This window comes from Morone saxatilis, unplaced genomic scaffold (assembly GCF_004916995.1).
Source record: "Morone saxatilis isolate NCDOM2014 unplaced genomic scaffold, NCSU_SB_2.0 Contig7, whole genome shotgun sequence".
Taxonomy (NCBI): domain Eukaryota; kingdom Metazoa; phylum Chordata; class Actinopteri; family Moronidae; genus Morone; species Morone saxatilis.
This window is the reverse complement of record NW_023340246.1, coordinates 7,394,463-7,412,669: the sequence shown is the minus strand read 5'-3', so window position 1 is coordinate 7,412,669 and position 18,207 is coordinate 7,394,463. Positions and strand designations below refer to the sequence as shown.

Here is an 18,207-nt window from a genome sequence, read left to right as displayed (position 1 = left end):
AGAGAGAGAGAGAGAGATGAGGGATGCCTCTACTCGAGCCCAGAAGTCACGCTCTGATCATCGTGAATGCAGGAAAAAAGATGTCTCCAGGTTGGACGTGAGATCCGGTTCGCTCTGCAGAAGCAGCCGGTTCTGAGTTCTGGCTGTCCACACCGACCTCCCTCTCCAAGGTTGACAGCTTTTAACCCAGTCACAGCTGCAGGACTGAGTCCCTTCTACGCATTATTACCATCAGGGGATAATGGTGCTTCTTGAAAGAAAAACTCCGTCAGCCGAGTTTGTCTCTTGCAAGGAAGGACTCGACATGCAGTCAGTTATTCCCGCAATGCTGTAGTCTCCATCCCTGTGGTAGCAGCTGTAGGTTGGGCTGAAATGATGTATGTCTGGAGGGAAACGCCGACAACACCCCCTCCCTCCCTCTCTCAAACTCCACTTCTGCAAGGTTGCAGCTGAGAGTTTGTGAGACTGAGTGCTGCAAAAATCACCTCATCCTACGTGGAGACTGGAAATCCTCTTTTATACGTATTACTCGATGCAGCGAGGTCGTTTAACATTAGCCTCCGAGATTAAACATATCTTTGTTGGGTAATGTAGAAAGGTATGTTATTGAGAAACGCTTCAGAAGTTACGACACAAGTGAACCTGACACCGGAATCACTAGGGCGTCATTTTTCTCTCGCTTCACGAACCGTCATTTTGAGACTAATTGCCCACATAAATGGCATTTTAGGTCAGACTAAACTTGGAATTTACTGGCATTATGGGCTTAATTACACTAAAGCCTGAATTATATCTTAATAATGTCTCTCTCATTTGTTCACCTGTAAACAAAACCCGCAATAGGAGAACAAAAAACGACACGCAGAATGACATACTGACCCTTTCTGAAAATGTACTGTTCACTATCACACACACACACACACACACACACTGACACTAGACACTGTGTTAATTTCACATAGTGAGATTTTATTCGCTGTTTGCAACCGTTAAAAGCAGTAATTACAGTTGACAGACTGACAGACGTGCTGAATGATATAGAGACATGAGAGACTGTATAGCACAACACGAGTAAATGCTGAGTATGAAATAATTTATAATTTATTGCACTTCACCCCTCCACCCTCGATGCAACCCCCACCCACTCCAAGAGGAGTGGCAAAGGCTGCTGAACACAGGGACAAGCACATACACTGAAACTGGAAGTTAGACAGTTGTGTAGCTGCATCCAACTGGCAGCTGCTGGCTTTTACGCACATAGTTTAGGCAAAGTAATTTGAATTGGTTTTCGGTTTCTCGGTCGTAGTTAAAAGCCTCGAGGGTCGTTTTCACAGCTTTTATACTTGGGTTGATAACATCGTACACCGACAGAAAGTTTTGCAGGGTGGATGTATTGTAGAACATTAGACATCGACGCTGTTGGATTCTCTGATCACTTGCAGGCATCCATTTGAGTTTTGAAGGTCAGTGAGGATTACAAGACACATTTTGGAGGTGAATTTAGAAAAGCAGCGTAACTGCGTGACAAATGATCTCTCTGATGTAGAAAGGTCTAAAGGTAACGCGATAGTCTTAAACTAGTGGCGGATATGTACAAGCAAATACTTTTACGCATGACGCACTGTGGTTTCTAAGAGTTTGGCATTCTGAAATGAAAGTCAAACTCGCACTTGACAGAGCTGATGCTGTCGATGCTGGGTTTACTGCCCACCTGGGGGTGTCTTATGCTCTGAGGAAAAGTTTCTGATCGCGGCATCCGTCCTGAAGTCAACACCGAAGCCTCCTCCAACTCTTTCACGTCCTTCTTAAACTCCGGGGAGGTAAATCGGCGTAAGAGTTTGTTGCTCAGCACCGAGAAAGTCGTGGATGAAGTCGTGGATGAAGTAGGGGCTGCTGGTGCGGTAAACTGAAGAGGGTCAGCCCTGCAGGGAGATGCCTCGCGCATCCTCACGGTTCTGGATTTACGCAAAGGAACCAGTGTGCGCTCTGGAGGTGTGGGGCTGAGGATACTCGTTGGCAGACTACATCTTTTCTGATAGTAGCTGTCATGAAATCTGCGCACACCGAAGTCTGACATTTTTGGTCTTTCTGTCCCTGGTTCCTTCTCACTTTTGTTGGGAAGAATGGGAGTCAGTAAGATGCCCAGGGCAGAGGGCGCGCTGGGTTGGGGGCAGTTTCTGCTGGACCGGGGTGAGAAGAAAAGAGATTTTTGAGCCTCACAACAGTTCTGTATAAGAGGCGGGAGATGGTCATCAGAGGTGGTCGACCTTTCCCCGGTTTTAGGATGCTTAGAGTTGGGAGAAGGGTCGGAAGTCCGCGAAGGGGGGTTAGGGGTTAGGACTCCGGAGAAGACCAGATCCTGTGCAGGCGAGGAGGAGCAGTCATTCTCTCTGTCAAACTCCTCTATAGAGTCCATCGAAGGCAGCTGACTCTGCTTTCCCCGAGGCCTCGGTTGCCGAGTGCAGCTTTGAACCAACTGGCAATCTACGCGATTACACGTTTGGGGGACATCAAGTTTGTTCACTAAATGTCCAACATTCCTCTCAAACTTATCATATACATCTCCGTATGTCAAACTAAGTCGCGGCTGCGCAGCTCCGTCAGCCTCACGGCCCTTCTTGGAGCTGCTGGTGAGCGCGAAGATGCACTCTGTGTGGCCGAGAAACTTCGCCACTTCCACAGCAGAGTTGCCAACTTTATTCTGCCTGTCTATCTGAAGACCCAGCCTCTTGAAGGCTCTCACCAAAAACTCAACCACAGGCGAGTGTCCTGCCACCGCGGCGTACATTAGCGCAGTGTTCCCCCAGGCGTCCACAATCTCCGGGTCTGCATTGTTCCGGACCAGGACCTTCACAACATCCAGGCAGCCTTTCTCACAGGCGTAACTGAGCGCGGTGCGCCCGTTGCCGTCCTGACAGTTCACATTGGCACCTCTCTGCAGCAGAAGCTCTACAAACTTATACCGAGTCTGACTATCGGGCAGCAGGATAGAAGCGATGAGGGGGGTCTGTGCGCTCTCTGTTCTGGAGTCCACGATTTCCCCATCCAGCGCGTCCAGAACGAACCTGGCCAGGTGGACTTTATCCTTGGACATCGCCTCCAGAAGGATCTTAGTGCCCGTTTGCCCATCGGACTTCCCCTGAGCCTTCAGCATGATTCCGAAATGGGTCAAAAACCTATCGCAGAAATGTCATCTTTCTATAACGTGGAGCAGGTTTGGAAGCTTCTCCCCCAAACGAATACTGACAAAACAAACCCACCACCCCTGTTTATATAGTGAAGGAGGAAGCTGCGGAGTTGCCGGGCAACGCAAACATAATTAGCGCGCTTTGTTGGTCTTTCTAATGGAAATACTTCACTTATAATAACAATTAGAAGCTTCAGCGCTGGAGCCGCCCGTGTCCCGAGAGTGGATCTGGGATATGAATTCATCCTGCACTTGTTGACTGTGATTAGACAGCAGTGGTCATTGTTTGAGAAATAAGTGCGGGGGCCGGTAACAATCAATCCGGCCTGCAGACACAGTGTGACCCCACTTGAGACACTTTCAGCACACAATGATCGGGTCTCAGCAGGAACACAGAACACCATGGTTGGCAGTAGAAATAACGTTTTCATGAGTCAAAGATGGATTCTCATAGAAATATATTGTGTGGTGCTGTTAAGGCACTTTAATTTAAATATTCCTGCTACTCCAAAACAACCACCTTCCCCAGAACCATATCAATCAAACAACACAAAGGAGCCACATGGTGATGTCCCATTTTACACCTGGTTTTATTGGTACACATACTATAAAACAGTATTAAAGGAGCTGGATAACAACAGTATTTTCATTGCTTTAAGTTCAACAATACAATATAAATACAAAAACACGCACATAATGGTTTGTTGACAAGCTACAGTTCAAATAGAAAACAAAGAGGAGATACAGTAGAAACTGAGGAAATCAAACCGGTGACATTGCTCTGCAAAAATAATCTGCTTTTTTTGACAAACTAGAGAGCCAAAGGTTACATGTAATCACACAACAGAAACATTCAACTAGTGCAAAAAAGCCTCTAACAAACATAATAATCTTAAACTACACATTATATCTAATATATATAATATATATATTCATTTATTTATATATATCTTCATATAAATAACCCCTTAATTTGGCATTTTATCAGTCATAAAATAATTTTAACTTCCTAACAGACACCGAGTGGCACATTTGAAAGCGATGGAATAAAATTTAAAAGCACTTTTACTCGTTTATCTCTGCACTAGATATGTGGTGAGAGCTTTATACTGTGTGTGGTGCAGTGAGGGCAGACTGGAGAACCGAAACCAAAAGAACAAACAAGAAGAAAACCCAGTGGTTGATAAATGTCTTTCCCCAACATCCAACAGACTCACTCTGTCCCGTGAGCCCTTGTATGACAGAGGACAATTGGTCAAAAAGTAAATTAAACTACATACATTCCAGTATATACAAAAACATCCTGTCTACCCTTTATGCGTGTTACAGCAGAATAAAACAACAGAAAGAAATCTTTTAAAAAGGCCAAAACACCTACAGGTGCCTTTATCCCCATTTTTTTTGTGTGTTTTCATATTATCAGAATTCTGACTTTTGTCAGTTTGGTCGATCTTTATTAGTGGTATACGATGCAAAGTGAATGCTTGGCATGATCATGTGTGCACAAATACTTCAGTACCCACAGGATTACTTCATAATAGTACTTTCAAGTCACATTTCTTTCTCTGCAGTGGCTTTGTGTCCCGCAGTGTCGCCAGGGCTGCGTACAGTAGTGCTTCCTCAAGCTATCTATAGTCCCATTAACAGTAACATTTAGAGGGAACCTGTTTGGGACACAGGCCTTGTCTGAAATCCCTGGTGTGTATAGGTGTGGGTGGCAGCCATGTCACAGGCTTTGTTACAGATCTGTTATAATTGTTCAGTCTCCCCCGACCACAGGCCAGCAGGGAAAATGACGAGGATTACAAGCTGAGCTTGCTAATGTGCAGTCAAGAAGCTATTAAGGGACTTCACTTCAACAACGTCTTAATGAGTGCGAAACTGACTACATGAGGTTGCTTTGACTTCTGTCTGCCAAAGTTCTTGTCTGATGGTGATGGGCTGGTCAATTAAAACAATGTCTAACAGCAGAATTAATATGCTGCCAAGAATGGATTCATTTAGTTACCACTGTATTTATTACAGATTGGGCACAATGTTCACAAGAGTTTCAAATGCAAAACTCCTCAATGCAAAGAGCTATTTGAATCCTACTTAACATTTTACTTACTGGTACATCCCCCCTTTATTATATCATCTTATTTTCAATTACGTGTCGTAACTACTAATATCATTGCCTTGGTTTGTAGAGATGCAACAATTTTAATCAATACATTAAAGGCTACACAAAGCAACCACAATGTAGTTACTATTACGGTAATATCTGTACCTGTGCTTCTGTTGGCTACTGTGATCGTCCTGATTGATTTGCTATATTTTTTACACTCTGAACTTTGAGGGAATCATGTATGTGTTAATCTTTTTTTTTTTTTTTTTGCATAGAATACATGATTTTGAGCCCAAAATTAGGAGTATAAAACAGTGAGTTTTGCAGATGTAAACTTGTAATGATTGAGCACAAACAATAAAATAACCGTGCTTCCCTTTCACTACTTAAAAATCGTGTATAATCATTTTATTTTCAAGTAAAAGTGAAGCACAATCTATTGGGTATTTGGCTTTAACAATGAAGTTGACCATCAATCCATCAATCGTGATCCCTTTCTAGTCTTCTGTCTCAGCAAGCCTTTTTATCATGGGCTGTAACATTGCTGAACAACAACAAAAAATTAGTAATACATCTTTGTGTAGTCAAACAACTTGCATTGTAGGAATAGGTGACACAGCAGGGGGTTTGCCACTCCTTCATACAGTGTTTTTTTTTAAAAATACATTCTTACTGAAATACAGAAAACCTACAGTAGTGCACTGCTACATTTTCCACATTGTTATGAGGGCCTATCACATACAGTACAAAGTGCTCAGGACAGGACTGGTGTGTAGCATACAGTGTATTTCACAAAGTTTATTCATTTGTGCTGAATTGACATTAAATCTTATACATACTCTTCTCCCCTCTTCCACGCTGTCAGTTAATCGGGTACCGATTTAAAAAAACAAACAAAAAAAACCCAAAACAAAACAAATCAAAAGGGGAATGGACATCACTTCCCGTAAGTGTTTGTGTGGTGTGGGTGTGTGTGGTGTTTGTGTGTGTGTGTGTGTCCATCAATAGCTGCAGCTTGTGTTGCCCGTGCGATGCAGAGAACATTGAAGGAGATAGAAAATTTGGATCTACGTACAGCGAGGAGGGGGCGCGCCTGACTCTGTGTTGCTTCGTCTCCGAGGTAACATTTCCTCTCTCGATAAGTGGTTAAACCCCCTGTCAAACAGCGGTAAGCGCCAATGGCTCAGTGGTATAATGTTGGTGGGTGGGGTAAGGGGCAGAAACTGAGTGGTGGGGGGAGGGGGGCTACTGTGTGTTTGTGTGTTAACATGACAGAAATGTACAGAGACAGTGATGTAGGCAGGGTTTATGTCTCTGGGTTGTAGAGAGCTATCCGCGGTGGAGTGTTTCTGCACCTGCGTGTGTGTGTGTCTGTGTGTTAGTGTTTGTGTTTGTGTGGTTGTGTCTCGGTCTCAGTCGCTCACACCACCGTGGCAGGTCTGCGGTCCATCTCCTCCTCCAACTTCACCATCTGCTGCATGTCCTTGGCCTTCGAGGAGACAGAAACACAGTTAGACAAACACACAGAGGCGGAAATGAAACCTCTCACTAAATATCTAACAGTCGCAGAGGATCCACTCTTTGTCTTTTGTTACAGAGTTTGATCTTTAGTTGTAAGTTCTAAATGTTATATTGCTCATTAAGAGACAAATCTGTCTCTACCTCAGCAATAATCCCTTCTGTTGAGTGCTCTTCCTTGCATACTTTAGCAGGTAATATAAACCCCATGCTTAGTAGGAGTGACGTGTAATGGTTGCCACAAAATGTCTGCAGTGGGACACTGTCACATACTATGAAAGCAAATGATTATGAGCTGGAGTGAAAGCACAGTGGGGCAGGATGGGAGCTGGCTGTTTTTGCTTAGTAATAGCTGGTGAGTCATAGTGATAAATGACTCAAGCTGCTAGTTGGCACTGCTGACACTCAGAGAGCTGCAGACTAAAAATGTGGGAATGGGATTTTACAATACAAAGAAAAATTCATCACTCTTTCTTCATTTAATCTCACAGTCTCTTCAAAGACAGGCCTGGCGTGTACTATTTTCCTGCTTTACTCAGTGGTGATTCACCTCAAGAGTGCTCATTATAGTAGTCATTAAATGGCAGGAAAATGCAGATTTTAGCAGGCTCAGCAGAAAACTGAGGCGACGAATAAAACAGTAACATGACTGAGAGGTGGAAGGGAAAGGGATGGAAGCTAACATGATCCCTACTGACAGAGAGGTGGTATGAGAGGTAGAGTTGAGTGAGATGAAGGTGCCTACCTTGAACCTGTTTGTTTGCATGGTGTGATTTCAAAAGCTGTGCCGGAAGAAGCAAATCATATTAAAAACAAATGAATATGTGCATACATGTAAGACATGTACAGGTAACGGAGTGTGGCAGAGGCAAAATAAAATGGAGAGATGGAGACATGAGACCCATATTTGTAGTGTGCACGTACTACATGAGAGATACACAGAGATACACAGAGATACTGTCCATAAACTGTTATACTGGTTTAACAGTTCAGCTGCTATGATGTTGCTGTCAAAGGACAGTTGAGACTTTGATTCTTTAATATGGACTTTGTATTTTATTCTTTGGGACCAGCATTGTTGTTTGTCTTTAGAGTACCTTGAGGCAATTATGATACCAGCTATGTGGAACACTTCCTGCAAAACTAATTACAGTTTACATCACAAATGATACAAACTGCAGCCATTATCTAGCGTAGAAATCAGCCAGAGAACTGCTCCAGTCCCCAGTCTGGAGTTTCATTTACACTAAAGAACCCGGTGGAGCACAGAGGACCATAAACAGAGACGTTTTGGTTTATGCAGGAAGTGGGTCTAATAAATGCTGTGGTGAGACATTTCAGCAGTTAAGATGGAGAACAGCAGTAAGCTAATGGCAGACATGCCAATTATCTTTAGTGATTTCTTCTTAACATTATTGGCAGTGAATATTCTGACTGCTTGGTGTTCTTAGTGTTGGTACCTGCTCATTGAACTTCTCCAGTTTATCCAACTGTTCCCTCTGGTTTTTCTCTAGCTGCTCCATCTCCTTCTGATGCTTCATGGCCAGCTGCAGACACACCACGGACAAAGACATACATAATGACCATTCAGGTACTGTTTCATACTATAAATAAGCAGTAGTTTACCTTTTTTACTTTTTACTTTTACTTGAGATCACAAACACAAAAACCCATCCAAGAGGCTTTAGATTAATCAGAAAATGTGCTGTATTTGTACTTCTGATCTCTTTGGTTAAGAAGTCCTGCACACCACAGGAGCAGTTGTATTAGTGTTTGTACAACAGAAGGTTTGAGAACTTTTGTTACTGTCATCAGTAATATAATAATAATTATATTCAAGACTACTGTTGTTAAGAAAGCAAAACATGTTTATGTGCTTAATAATAATACTATAATAAAACAAACATATTTAGTGATCTTTTCTGTTACAGTAAAAGTACCTGGTTTTATTCTAGACCAGTGACATATTTTTCCTTAAATAGTGGGACTGCTTCCTTGTATTTATAATGTCATTAATGTCAGAGATTAAAGTAGCAATAGACATCCAAACATTTGCATGGTATTCTGAATTCCTATCATGCATTAATCAATATGGGAGAGTCCCAGGTATATTTGTCAGCTAATTATTTAGAAAAGTAAATTGTAAACAACCTACCCTCTTCCTCTCATCCAGGAACTTCTTAGTGTTGCTGCTGTTTAGTTCTCGCACTCTCCTAAATAGCAGAAAGAAAACAGAGCCAACAGTCACAATGGAACAATTTAACAAAACTTGCTACTGAATGATTACAAGGAGACAGATGGATAGAGAAAATGTGCGGCCCACCTCTCTCTCTCTGCCTTGTTTTTTATGGTCTTGTCCTGGCTGATAGCTTTACTGTTTTCCATGGACATCTTTGCCTGGTTGGCACGCATCTCTTTGCTCTGCCTAAAATTGTGGAACAAGACGACACATGTACTGTAAGGAAACTTGATGAAGACAACAGTAATACTCGTAGCTGCAAGCAACAGTTAAGCAGTGGAGCTTCAGTTCAGCACTCCACAGGGCTGCTGGCCCTCCGGGTCTGCTCAGCTACAATAAATGGGTATATACATACATGCGTGCATCTGGGTGTATGGGGCCCTCACCGTTCGTGGATCAGTTTGAGCTGCATGGTTTGCTGCTCCTGAACAGTGGTCAGGAGCTTCTTGAGGTGTTCACACTGCTGTGTGACGTGGCTGTCCTTCATCTCCTGCTCTTCGCTGCTGTGACTACTGATCAGCTCTGACCACTCTTTAGTGTGCTGTGCTGTGATGTCCTTTACCTGCACACACATGCACATGTCAATTATGCAAAGCTGAGGCACTTCTCATCCTCACAGCTAATAACTAGAAAGAAGGCTGGTTTGGGGTAAGAAGTTTGGTATTACCTTGACTTTGTGATCAGCGATGAGTGTTTGGATCTTATCCTCTGTCTCCTTCTTGAGCTCCTGGCAGTTGTTTTCCCTGTGAGGGAATTGCCATAGATATAAGTGATGATTTAGGACAATGTAAGTCAAATTTTGTTTAAGTGCTTTCATTCAAAAGAAAGGAAGTCAATGGAATGGGTCAGGTTTTAGGTGCTCTTTCAGTTTTTTTTTGTAAAAGTTATGTCTTTGGAATTATAATTTTCTAAATTTGACATTGTAGTCAAAAATGAATTATTATTATTATTATTAATAAAATGTAGCTCAAAGAAAGAGCTTTCTACAATCAGTTACGATGGAAACACAGCAAACCTTAGCAATGTAATGATGGCCAATACATTGCACTTGTGGATTTTTGTTGAACATGTTAGTTTGCCCCCCCCCCCATACCCTCGCTTCTTGATGGCTTTCTCTAGTAGTTTCTCTAGGGTTGTCTTCTCCTTGTCATGTTGAGACACCATCTTGTCCACCTGGGTGCAGTGGGCTTTCTGCATTGTATTTTGATCCTATATATAAAAACAACAACATGTATCACTTACGTATTTATTTATACTGTGAAAGTGCAGTTTTAAATGTATCAACCTCCTCCATGAGCCGATATGACAATTAAGCCTAAAACAGATTTAGAAATCATAGCAAACCAGGCAGCAGCTGTGGTTATTATTTTAAAAACATTCATATGTTGTTGTTGTCTACATCAAGTAATGAGCCAGCAGTCCTCTTTATTCAGTCAACAGATGGGTCTGGATGGTACTATTATACATGTGTTACGCAATAGGACTGAATACTGTGATTATTAATCAGCCACTATGAATGAGCCAGCAGCCTCCACGGTTTCTATGGTAAGTGCTGGTCAAAGGAAAAAGCAACTTTAGCAAGTCTAATTTCTTACAAAAGATTAATTATGTAGCTGCATCTATGTGTGTTTGTAATGGACGAATGTGTTTTTCTGTGTGTGTGTGTGTGTTTGTGTGCAGGTGAATATAAAGCATTGGTCAGTGGAAGATGAAAGGTGGAGCCGGCCTCCTCGCTCTGTGTCTATCCCTGTGAGCATCAATGATTGTCCAGAATAAGCAGCAGCCTCTTTGCATTTGCAACAGACAGGTCGGCACTAAAACAGTCACCAACCTTTGAGTGTTTCTTCTTTAAAGCGTTGAGCTCCTTCTGTTGCTTTTTCAACAATTTAAGGTACGTCTGCAGTGGGAGAAAAGTAATTTATCTTGTGTCATGTTTTGAAAACCCTTAACATATTAGACTGGGGGCAGCATACAGCTGGGTACAAGTATCGTTTGGTAGCATCTATATTATACAGTTGCTACCTCTATGAGGTATTTTATAAGGTAATCATGAGATCCTTATTAATACAAAAAGGTGATTACAGACAAGAGAAAACAGCTGTAAATAGCTGTAGTAACTGTAACAATATTGTAGTACAATAACAATAATAAACAATTACCTTTTGATCACTGCATTGCTACTTCTTACATATTCTGTAACTTTCACATTTACTATGTTTCACAGACTGAGCTGTAGGATCCCCGTTCTCACCAAGAGTAAGGAATTATTTTACCAACCTTCATCTGTTTTAAGTCATCAATGCTGACATTAGGCACGAGTGCAGGATCTGAAACAGCAGAGAAAAGGAAAGTTTAACTCTGTCCACATAGTGTAAATATGTGTGTTTACAATGTGTATATTTTAAGTCACTATATACCCTTCTTGTTTTCTGCTGTGTTATTTTGGGCGGAGTTGGAGGTCTGGGCCATGTCTGAGCTGGCCTGTGGTGTCACACTGGCTTTCACAGTGTCTCCTTTACCCTTTCCCTTCTTGTCGTTCTTTGAGCTTCCACTAGGAACATCTGCTATGTCGTTCTACAAAAGGGAAATCATTAATGTAGGTGGAATGGGACACTGTTTTTATTGTATGAAGTAATATCTGAGTGAGTTTACACTTGTTGTACCCAGTCAATCAGTGTTTCTATAAACTCAAACCGGAGCTTCAGCTGTGTATATTTGTTGTCATATGTACCGTGTCAATCCCCAGTGCCTTCATCTGGTCAGCTCTTTTTTCTGCAATGGTCAAGAACTTCTTTGGGTCTGACAGGGCGTCCACAATTGCTGAAACACAATGGATTTGATAGTATAGTATAGTTGTTGTAAATTCCAAAATAATTTAACCCCAAAAAATCATAAAGAAAGAGAGCAGTGAACAAAGTGGTAGAAACGGTTTCTTTTGCTATAGTAACCAAAATGTTATTTTGCAATAAGAAAGGCAGTAAACAAGTGTTACATTTAATCATCATCATTAATCATAATCTCATACAGATCTACAGAACCATAACAAAAGATTCCTCCTCTTTGCATGATTAACTACTGCCTCATTACGCTGACAAAGTAAACTAGTCGAGACTGGGGTAGGATCTTACCTCTTGTTTAAATCACACAGTTTCTTAAGGAAATGAATTTATTCTGAGCTCCTAGTACAGTGCTGTGTGCTGGTAGGGAAGTAATTCTGGCAGCAGATCTTATAGAACAAAGCTAATGGTTACAGTAATGGTTCCTCTGCACAAGCCCCATGGCTTTATTTAATGACAACTCCAATTGTCCTGCTCATTTGTATGCTTCTGCCTGTTTTAAACTGTCTATTACTGCAGATTCACTGTCATCATCATTTGCGCCATGCCATTACTCTGAATGTTCAAACCAACCCAAAGCAGAGAGTAAGTGAGCAGGAGAGAGAGTTGCCTTGCCATCCTTTTTTTCTCTCCTCCCTACAGGCTACAGAAGCAACTTTATCAGCCATGAATAAACTGAGCAGTAAAACAAAGTATGTCAGTATGAAACAAACCTGGTATTCTGTATTTAAACATTAAACACAAAGCAATATACATAAAGTTTTTAATTAGTGTGTGTGTGTGTGTGTGTGTGTGTGTGTGTGTGCTCCTGTTCCCCTCACCTCCAAAGCCGTCGGGCACGTAGGTCTTGAGGATGATTTGGCAGAAGATGGTGGGCAACGACAGGGGCTTGTTGCCCTCGTTCCTCAGCGAGATGTGACGGTAGCCAGCCTGCAGGCCGTCCAGAGGCAGGATGCGCTGGCCAATCAGCTTGTTGTTGTCGTCATAGACGGCGATGCGCAGTACTGCCAGATCCGGTAAGATCACCTAGGAGGGAGGGACAAAGGGAAACGGAGGAGGGTTGAGGAACAGTGGAGGCAAGGGGGTGCGAGGACAAAAAGTGAGACAAAAAATAAGTCTGTTTGGAGTTGGTCATCTGCCCCGTGGAAAGTCTATTTAACTTATTCTGCTGTGAAAATAGGTACGACGAGTATTTTGCAGCCATTGCAGTAAAATTATCCAATTTTTAAGCTAAAGCAGAAACAGTATCATTAAGGGGAAGGTCAAGGTTGAAACTGCAGGGGACACTATCAGGGGACGGTCACGGTGTGATACAGGAAAAAGGCGTGATAGCGCAGCCACACACAGCATAGCTTACTACTGACAGGCCATCTCCACAGCTACAGGGAGTGGAGTATATCTTGTATACGTGTATGTGTGTAACTTGTGTCTATGGATGAGCTTATGTGTGCACATCCTTGGGAAAAAAAAAAAAAAACCAGGGAGAGAGAGTCTTAACTGGCCTTGTATGTGGAGATAAGTGAACGGAGAGAGGAGGATGATTAATACCTAGACGAAGGGGAAGGTAAGAGATAAGACCGAAGAATACTCACTGGAGATGAATGGGTGGAAGCACCCGCGTGTGTGTGCGTGCGCTTACGCAAACGTAGCCTTGCTGATGTACTGTATGTGAGTGCTGCTGGTACGTACTGTTTGCTCTGAGTCATCTTGACAGCGCCGTGTATGCATGCATGCGAAAGGTGCGACAGCATTTGAGGGCATTTGTGTTTTAGCGTGTGTGTGGATGTAGAGAAACGAGTCTTGCCAGCAGCTCTGCTTGTGATGCCCCTCTTTGATAGCACTGTGTAACTTTGTATGTGTGTGTGTGAGCAGAGCAGCACTGCGGCAGGCTGTGATTGATGGTGTGTGTTAGAAAGCCAGTCATGGCTGAGAGACTCCTCATTCTGCTGAGAGCAGCACTATTACACACACACACACACACACACGTTTCTCTTTCTATATCTACAATCTCTCTTTTTTAATCTTCCTCCATTACTAATTGCTTGTTTCTCTGTTTATTTTTTTCCTTTCTTCTTGCTGCCTTTTGTTTATCCCCTTTTCTTCCTCTCAGGTGAACAAGATGCCTTGTTCTTCCTCCTCTTGTCCCGCTCTCTGTTCTGGTTTGTGATTCTTTTGCAAATTACCACATCTTTCTTCCCTCTCTTCCTCCCTCAAACATCACCGCTTTCATCATAATGCAGACAGTATTTGAATATGTGCAGCACATTTGTTTTACCTCACTGTATCTGTTATCTCACCTCACCCAACCACCCCCTTTCCTGCCCTTCTTGCTACCTTTCTGAAGACAAAGGGCTCCTCGTTGTAGGCTGGGTTCAGTCCGTTGTTCATCACCATACGTGTGCGGAACTCCTTTCGGATGGTGTCCGTTGGCAGCCCGTACATGTCGACCTCAACATACGTTCCAATTTTCTTGTCTGACAAGAACTGTCCAGAGAACACCTAACAAGTAAAAAGGAGGACATTTGAAATATTTCTGAAGGTTTTCACTGTTTAATATTTAAAAAGTAAATTATTCACTCTGATTGGATCTTGATGCAGCAGGTATGGAGGTATAGTCAAGCATCATCACTAAAGTACCAAAAATTCAACTAAAGAGACAAGTAATAAGATACATACAAAGAAAGAACAAAGACAGATCAACTCTTAAGTAAATATGAATGAGTAAATTCATAGTTTTAAGCTAAAATACTGTAATTGAATTTTTTTTTTGTAGGGGTTTTCCAACATGACTGACTGCAGATGACCTGACCTGTACGCTGCAGGTTGCAGCGATGACGCCATCCACCGGCGTTTCAGAGAAAGGGTCAAACATCCTGTCTGACCGTCGCATGAAGTCGGGCTTTAGCAGGTACCTGACAACAGAAGATGAATATGATAGATATCCAACACAACCACTGCATGTGCAACAAACAATCCTGTAAACAAAAAGCCAATAACAGTAATTAATTAATGGAATCTGCCCAAAAGATGTAGAGACAATGGAAATAAACACTCAAATATAAAAATACAGCTCATTAAGGTAACTCAGGCAAAAGCAAACACTAGAAAGAGAAACTCCCTTTCAGATAGCAACCAAAGACCAAAGAGATTACAGAGGGTTTGATATTTTATACTTAAAATGTGCCTTATAAATTTAAAAATAACATTAAGGAACAGCTTTGATACGGGCATTTTATCTCTTAATGCAGAGCTATTTATTTCTCAAGCATATACATTGGATTGATTTTAATAACTTGAATGTACTTGAAGTGTGTACTGGGCAGATACTCAATATTAAATGACTTAGATCAAGGGATAAAAAAACTTGATCGGGAAATCCTTCATTTTTTGTTTTAATCAAGCTCTTGAACGATCTATCGGGAATAAGGTACTAAAGCTTTCTGTGTGGGAGTGTGTAACCAGGGGCCCAGCAGAGTGGCATTAGTAATGATGGGTGTCTGCAAAAGCCCTGATCTTCCCACATATGAGATTTCCAGCATTAGCAGTAAAATCTCTGCCCTCAGGGACAGTATTAGAGCCGAGGGATGGAGACAGCGATGGAGAGAGGAAGAGATAGATGACTGCAGAGAGCCTCAGTGGCGGGTGAAGATGAGCTCGCTTCCCCAAAGCCCTCATCGACTCTCGGGGCAGACAGTAGCTACAGTCGCCGCTGGCAACCACTAATGAGATGTGACATGCTTTAATTGATGAGTTTTAGAGAGGGGCGGAGAAGGGAGGGATGGGGACGGATGGGAATGAGCTAAAGACAAGAGTGAGGAGCTGTTCTCACCCGCAGGAGCCGTTGTACTCAAACTTTCCCTGGTTCAACTGCATGGCCAGATCTTAGACAGAAGAAGAGAGGTGTTTAGGGACTGAGACACAGATATCTGGTTCTCACGTTAATCACACATCCAACAAATCTTTAATAAAACAATTTAACAATTCATTAATTTGCATCTGTTTGTATGGAGCTTTTTTGCTGAAAAGAGAGAGGGAAAGATTTCACATTTCCCCTGAAATTTCTCCCCTCTATTTCTTCCTCCATCATAGAAGCTCCATCTCTTATGTGACCCCACCCCCTCCAGCCTCACACATGCTCCGCTCCCAGCAGGCCATATGGTCCGACCCCTTTTGCCTCTGGCCATGGGGCAGCAGCTGTTTTTCAACAGGCACCACTCGCTGTATAGGTGTGTGTGTTTATATGATAGTGGGTGAGGGGAGTTGCAGAACCTGATGCCCCTGATGTGCTTTTTAATTTGGGTGAACTGACCCTTTAAACTAACATTTCAGTCAAAACTGGATCTTCATTCAGTCAAAATGTCCTTGTTCTTGTGCAAGTTAGTTGGTGTGAGTGAGGGTAAGTGGGTCCATGTTCATCCAGATAACACATGTAGAAGATAATGAGGTCAGAAGTTGACTGCATTCTGCACTATGTTCGAATATAAGATTAGCTGAGAGCTTGTGTTTCAATATGCATGTGTGTTTGTAAAATGTATATACTGTATGTGGAGTTCTGCATACGGGTGTATGTGAGGTCAGAGGTCCCATGTTGCGTGCTGTGGTACCTGGGGTCTGGAAGTTGAGTGAGACCATCTGGCAGCCTGCGTTCCAGAAGATCTGAGGCATGTAATTACTGGAGTCCACCCGGCCCCCTTTGGGGTAGATACGGCTCATCTGACGCTTGTTGTAGCTGCACTGACGCTCAGGAATTTATTTTTTTTAAATGAGAGGGAGAGCATGCGAGTTCCAGCATATGTGTGGGTATGCATTTGAGTTCTCGTGTGTGTGTGTGCGCGTCAAACAGACTGCAAGACTATTTTTAGTGTGAACAGCTTGGGTCAAGCAGTCCCATTGGAGATAGAGGGGGAGAGAGAGGCAAAGTGTATGTGTGTGTCAGGCCAAGTCACACAGTCTAAAAGTGGCCTCTAGAGGCCTCCAGTTCTTTTCCGACAGCAGAGCGGAAACAAATACGGCTGAAAAACATCAGCTCTGACCTGCCACTCAGCTGTCATTTAGGTGACCTCAATCTATTAAGTTAAAACTCAGTTTATTAGAAAAGTACATAGCTTTACTCAGGGGTGGAATGTGATCTCAGTACAGATTAGTGGTAATCTTAGTAGTGCTGATCATAACATCCAAGCTGTTTTTTCTTTTGTGTAACATTTAGAGGATCAATTGGCACAAAAAAAAATATAATATTCATTTTATTCCATTTGAGTTGGTCATCTGCCCCATGTTTAATCACCTGATAATAAGAATCCCTTTGTTTTTGTTACCCCTAGAATGAGCCATTTCTCATCTGCAGACCTGGGTCACTTCCATTGAGGCCACCATATTGAACCACCATGTTTCCACAGTAGGTCAGAATGGGTGCACCAAACACTTGGAAGGGGAGGATGAAGGGAGGGAGTTTTAATATGCAACTACAACATTAGATGCCACTAGATCTTACAAACTGGACCTTTTAAAGCAGTTATAATTGATACTTTTATAATAACAATGTATTAAATGATGACAATGTGAGGTATCTTCTAGTGAGGAGCCTAGAAAGAATCTTCAGTTTCCCTGGGCTTTACTGTGGTTTTACAGAGTTTGCCATATCACCTGAAGAGGTGATGATATGTTAATGTGTGTTCACAATTTGGTTCTGCTGCCACCAAGGGGCCATAAACATAAGTTACTGCAGTAAGTGTCTTAAGATTATAGTTCAGTAGCACACAGGATGGATACCTTCAATTTTTGTTTATGAAAGATTTTCTGATACAGAATAGTAATTAAATAGGTCTTGTACAATAACAATTTGACCACTTCTAATAATATATTTTTTTGCTATTGTTCAGATAAATGCAGAACAGCTATGACCCAAAGGATACTTGACAAACTCTATGGCATTGGTCTTCAGATAGCCCAGGCCAACAGACTCGTTAAAAGATGACATGTTATGGTGGATGTTCCTTTCTGAAACACAGTAAAGGGAATGATAAGTGTTAATTGCATCTTGCTTTTAAAATGGATCATCTTTGTACAGTTTTATATTATGTATTTATGAACAATAAGCCGGCATGGTTACAGTAGAAACAAATCAAAAAGTTGTAAAACAAGTCCAAGCTCACCTTCTGCTACATCAAAACTCTGGAACTTGACAGGCTGTGCGTAGTTGACCATGGCTGAGAGATACGGGTGGATGTTAGTCGTGGCTCCTACATAGGTGTACTGAGCTATCAGAGCCTCTTCAGAGTCTTCTGCCTCCTCCACGACCTGCATAGACGGGTACAAACGT

The 18,207-nt window shown here is 42.2% G+C and overlaps 1 protein-coding gene across 2 annotated transcripts in view; it reads right to left on the bottom strand.

The window, feature by feature from the left end:
* Window positions 1-3,753: 3,753 nt before the first annotated feature.
* The window catches only part of LOC118340894 (1-phosphatidylinositol 4,5-bisphosphate phosphodiesterase beta-4-like), a gene marked incomplete at its 5' end in the record, with an annotated part of 65,646 nt that continues 51,192 nt past the window's right edge, over window positions 3,754-18,207 (bottom strand). The window contains 19 exon segments of one of the 2 annotated variants that reach the window (XM_035679051.1): window positions 3,754-6,783; window positions 7,558-7,594; window positions 8,273-8,359; window positions 8,968-9,025; window positions 9,136-9,237; window positions 9,438-9,613; window positions 9,719-9,794; window positions 10,145-10,260; window positions 10,883-10,948; window positions 11,329-11,378; window positions 11,469-11,625; window positions 11,783-11,871; window positions 12,710-12,914; window positions 14,223-14,387; window positions 14,698-14,800; window positions 15,718-15,769; window positions 16,493-16,617; window positions 17,801-17,885; window positions 18,041-18,185. In XM_035679051.1, the coding sequence (XP_035534944.1) occupies window positions 6,707-6,783; window positions 7,558-7,594; window positions 8,273-8,359; window positions 8,968-9,025; window positions 9,136-9,237; window positions 9,438-9,613; window positions 9,719-9,794; window positions 10,145-10,260; window positions 10,883-10,948; window positions 11,329-11,378; window positions 11,469-11,625; window positions 11,783-11,871; window positions 12,710-12,914; window positions 14,223-14,387; window positions 14,698-14,800; window positions 15,718-15,769; window positions 16,493-16,617; window positions 17,801-17,885; window positions 18,041-18,185 (1,971 nt within the window). In that variant the 3' untranslated portion in view covers window positions 3,754-6,706. 2 annotated transcript variants of the gene reach the window in all.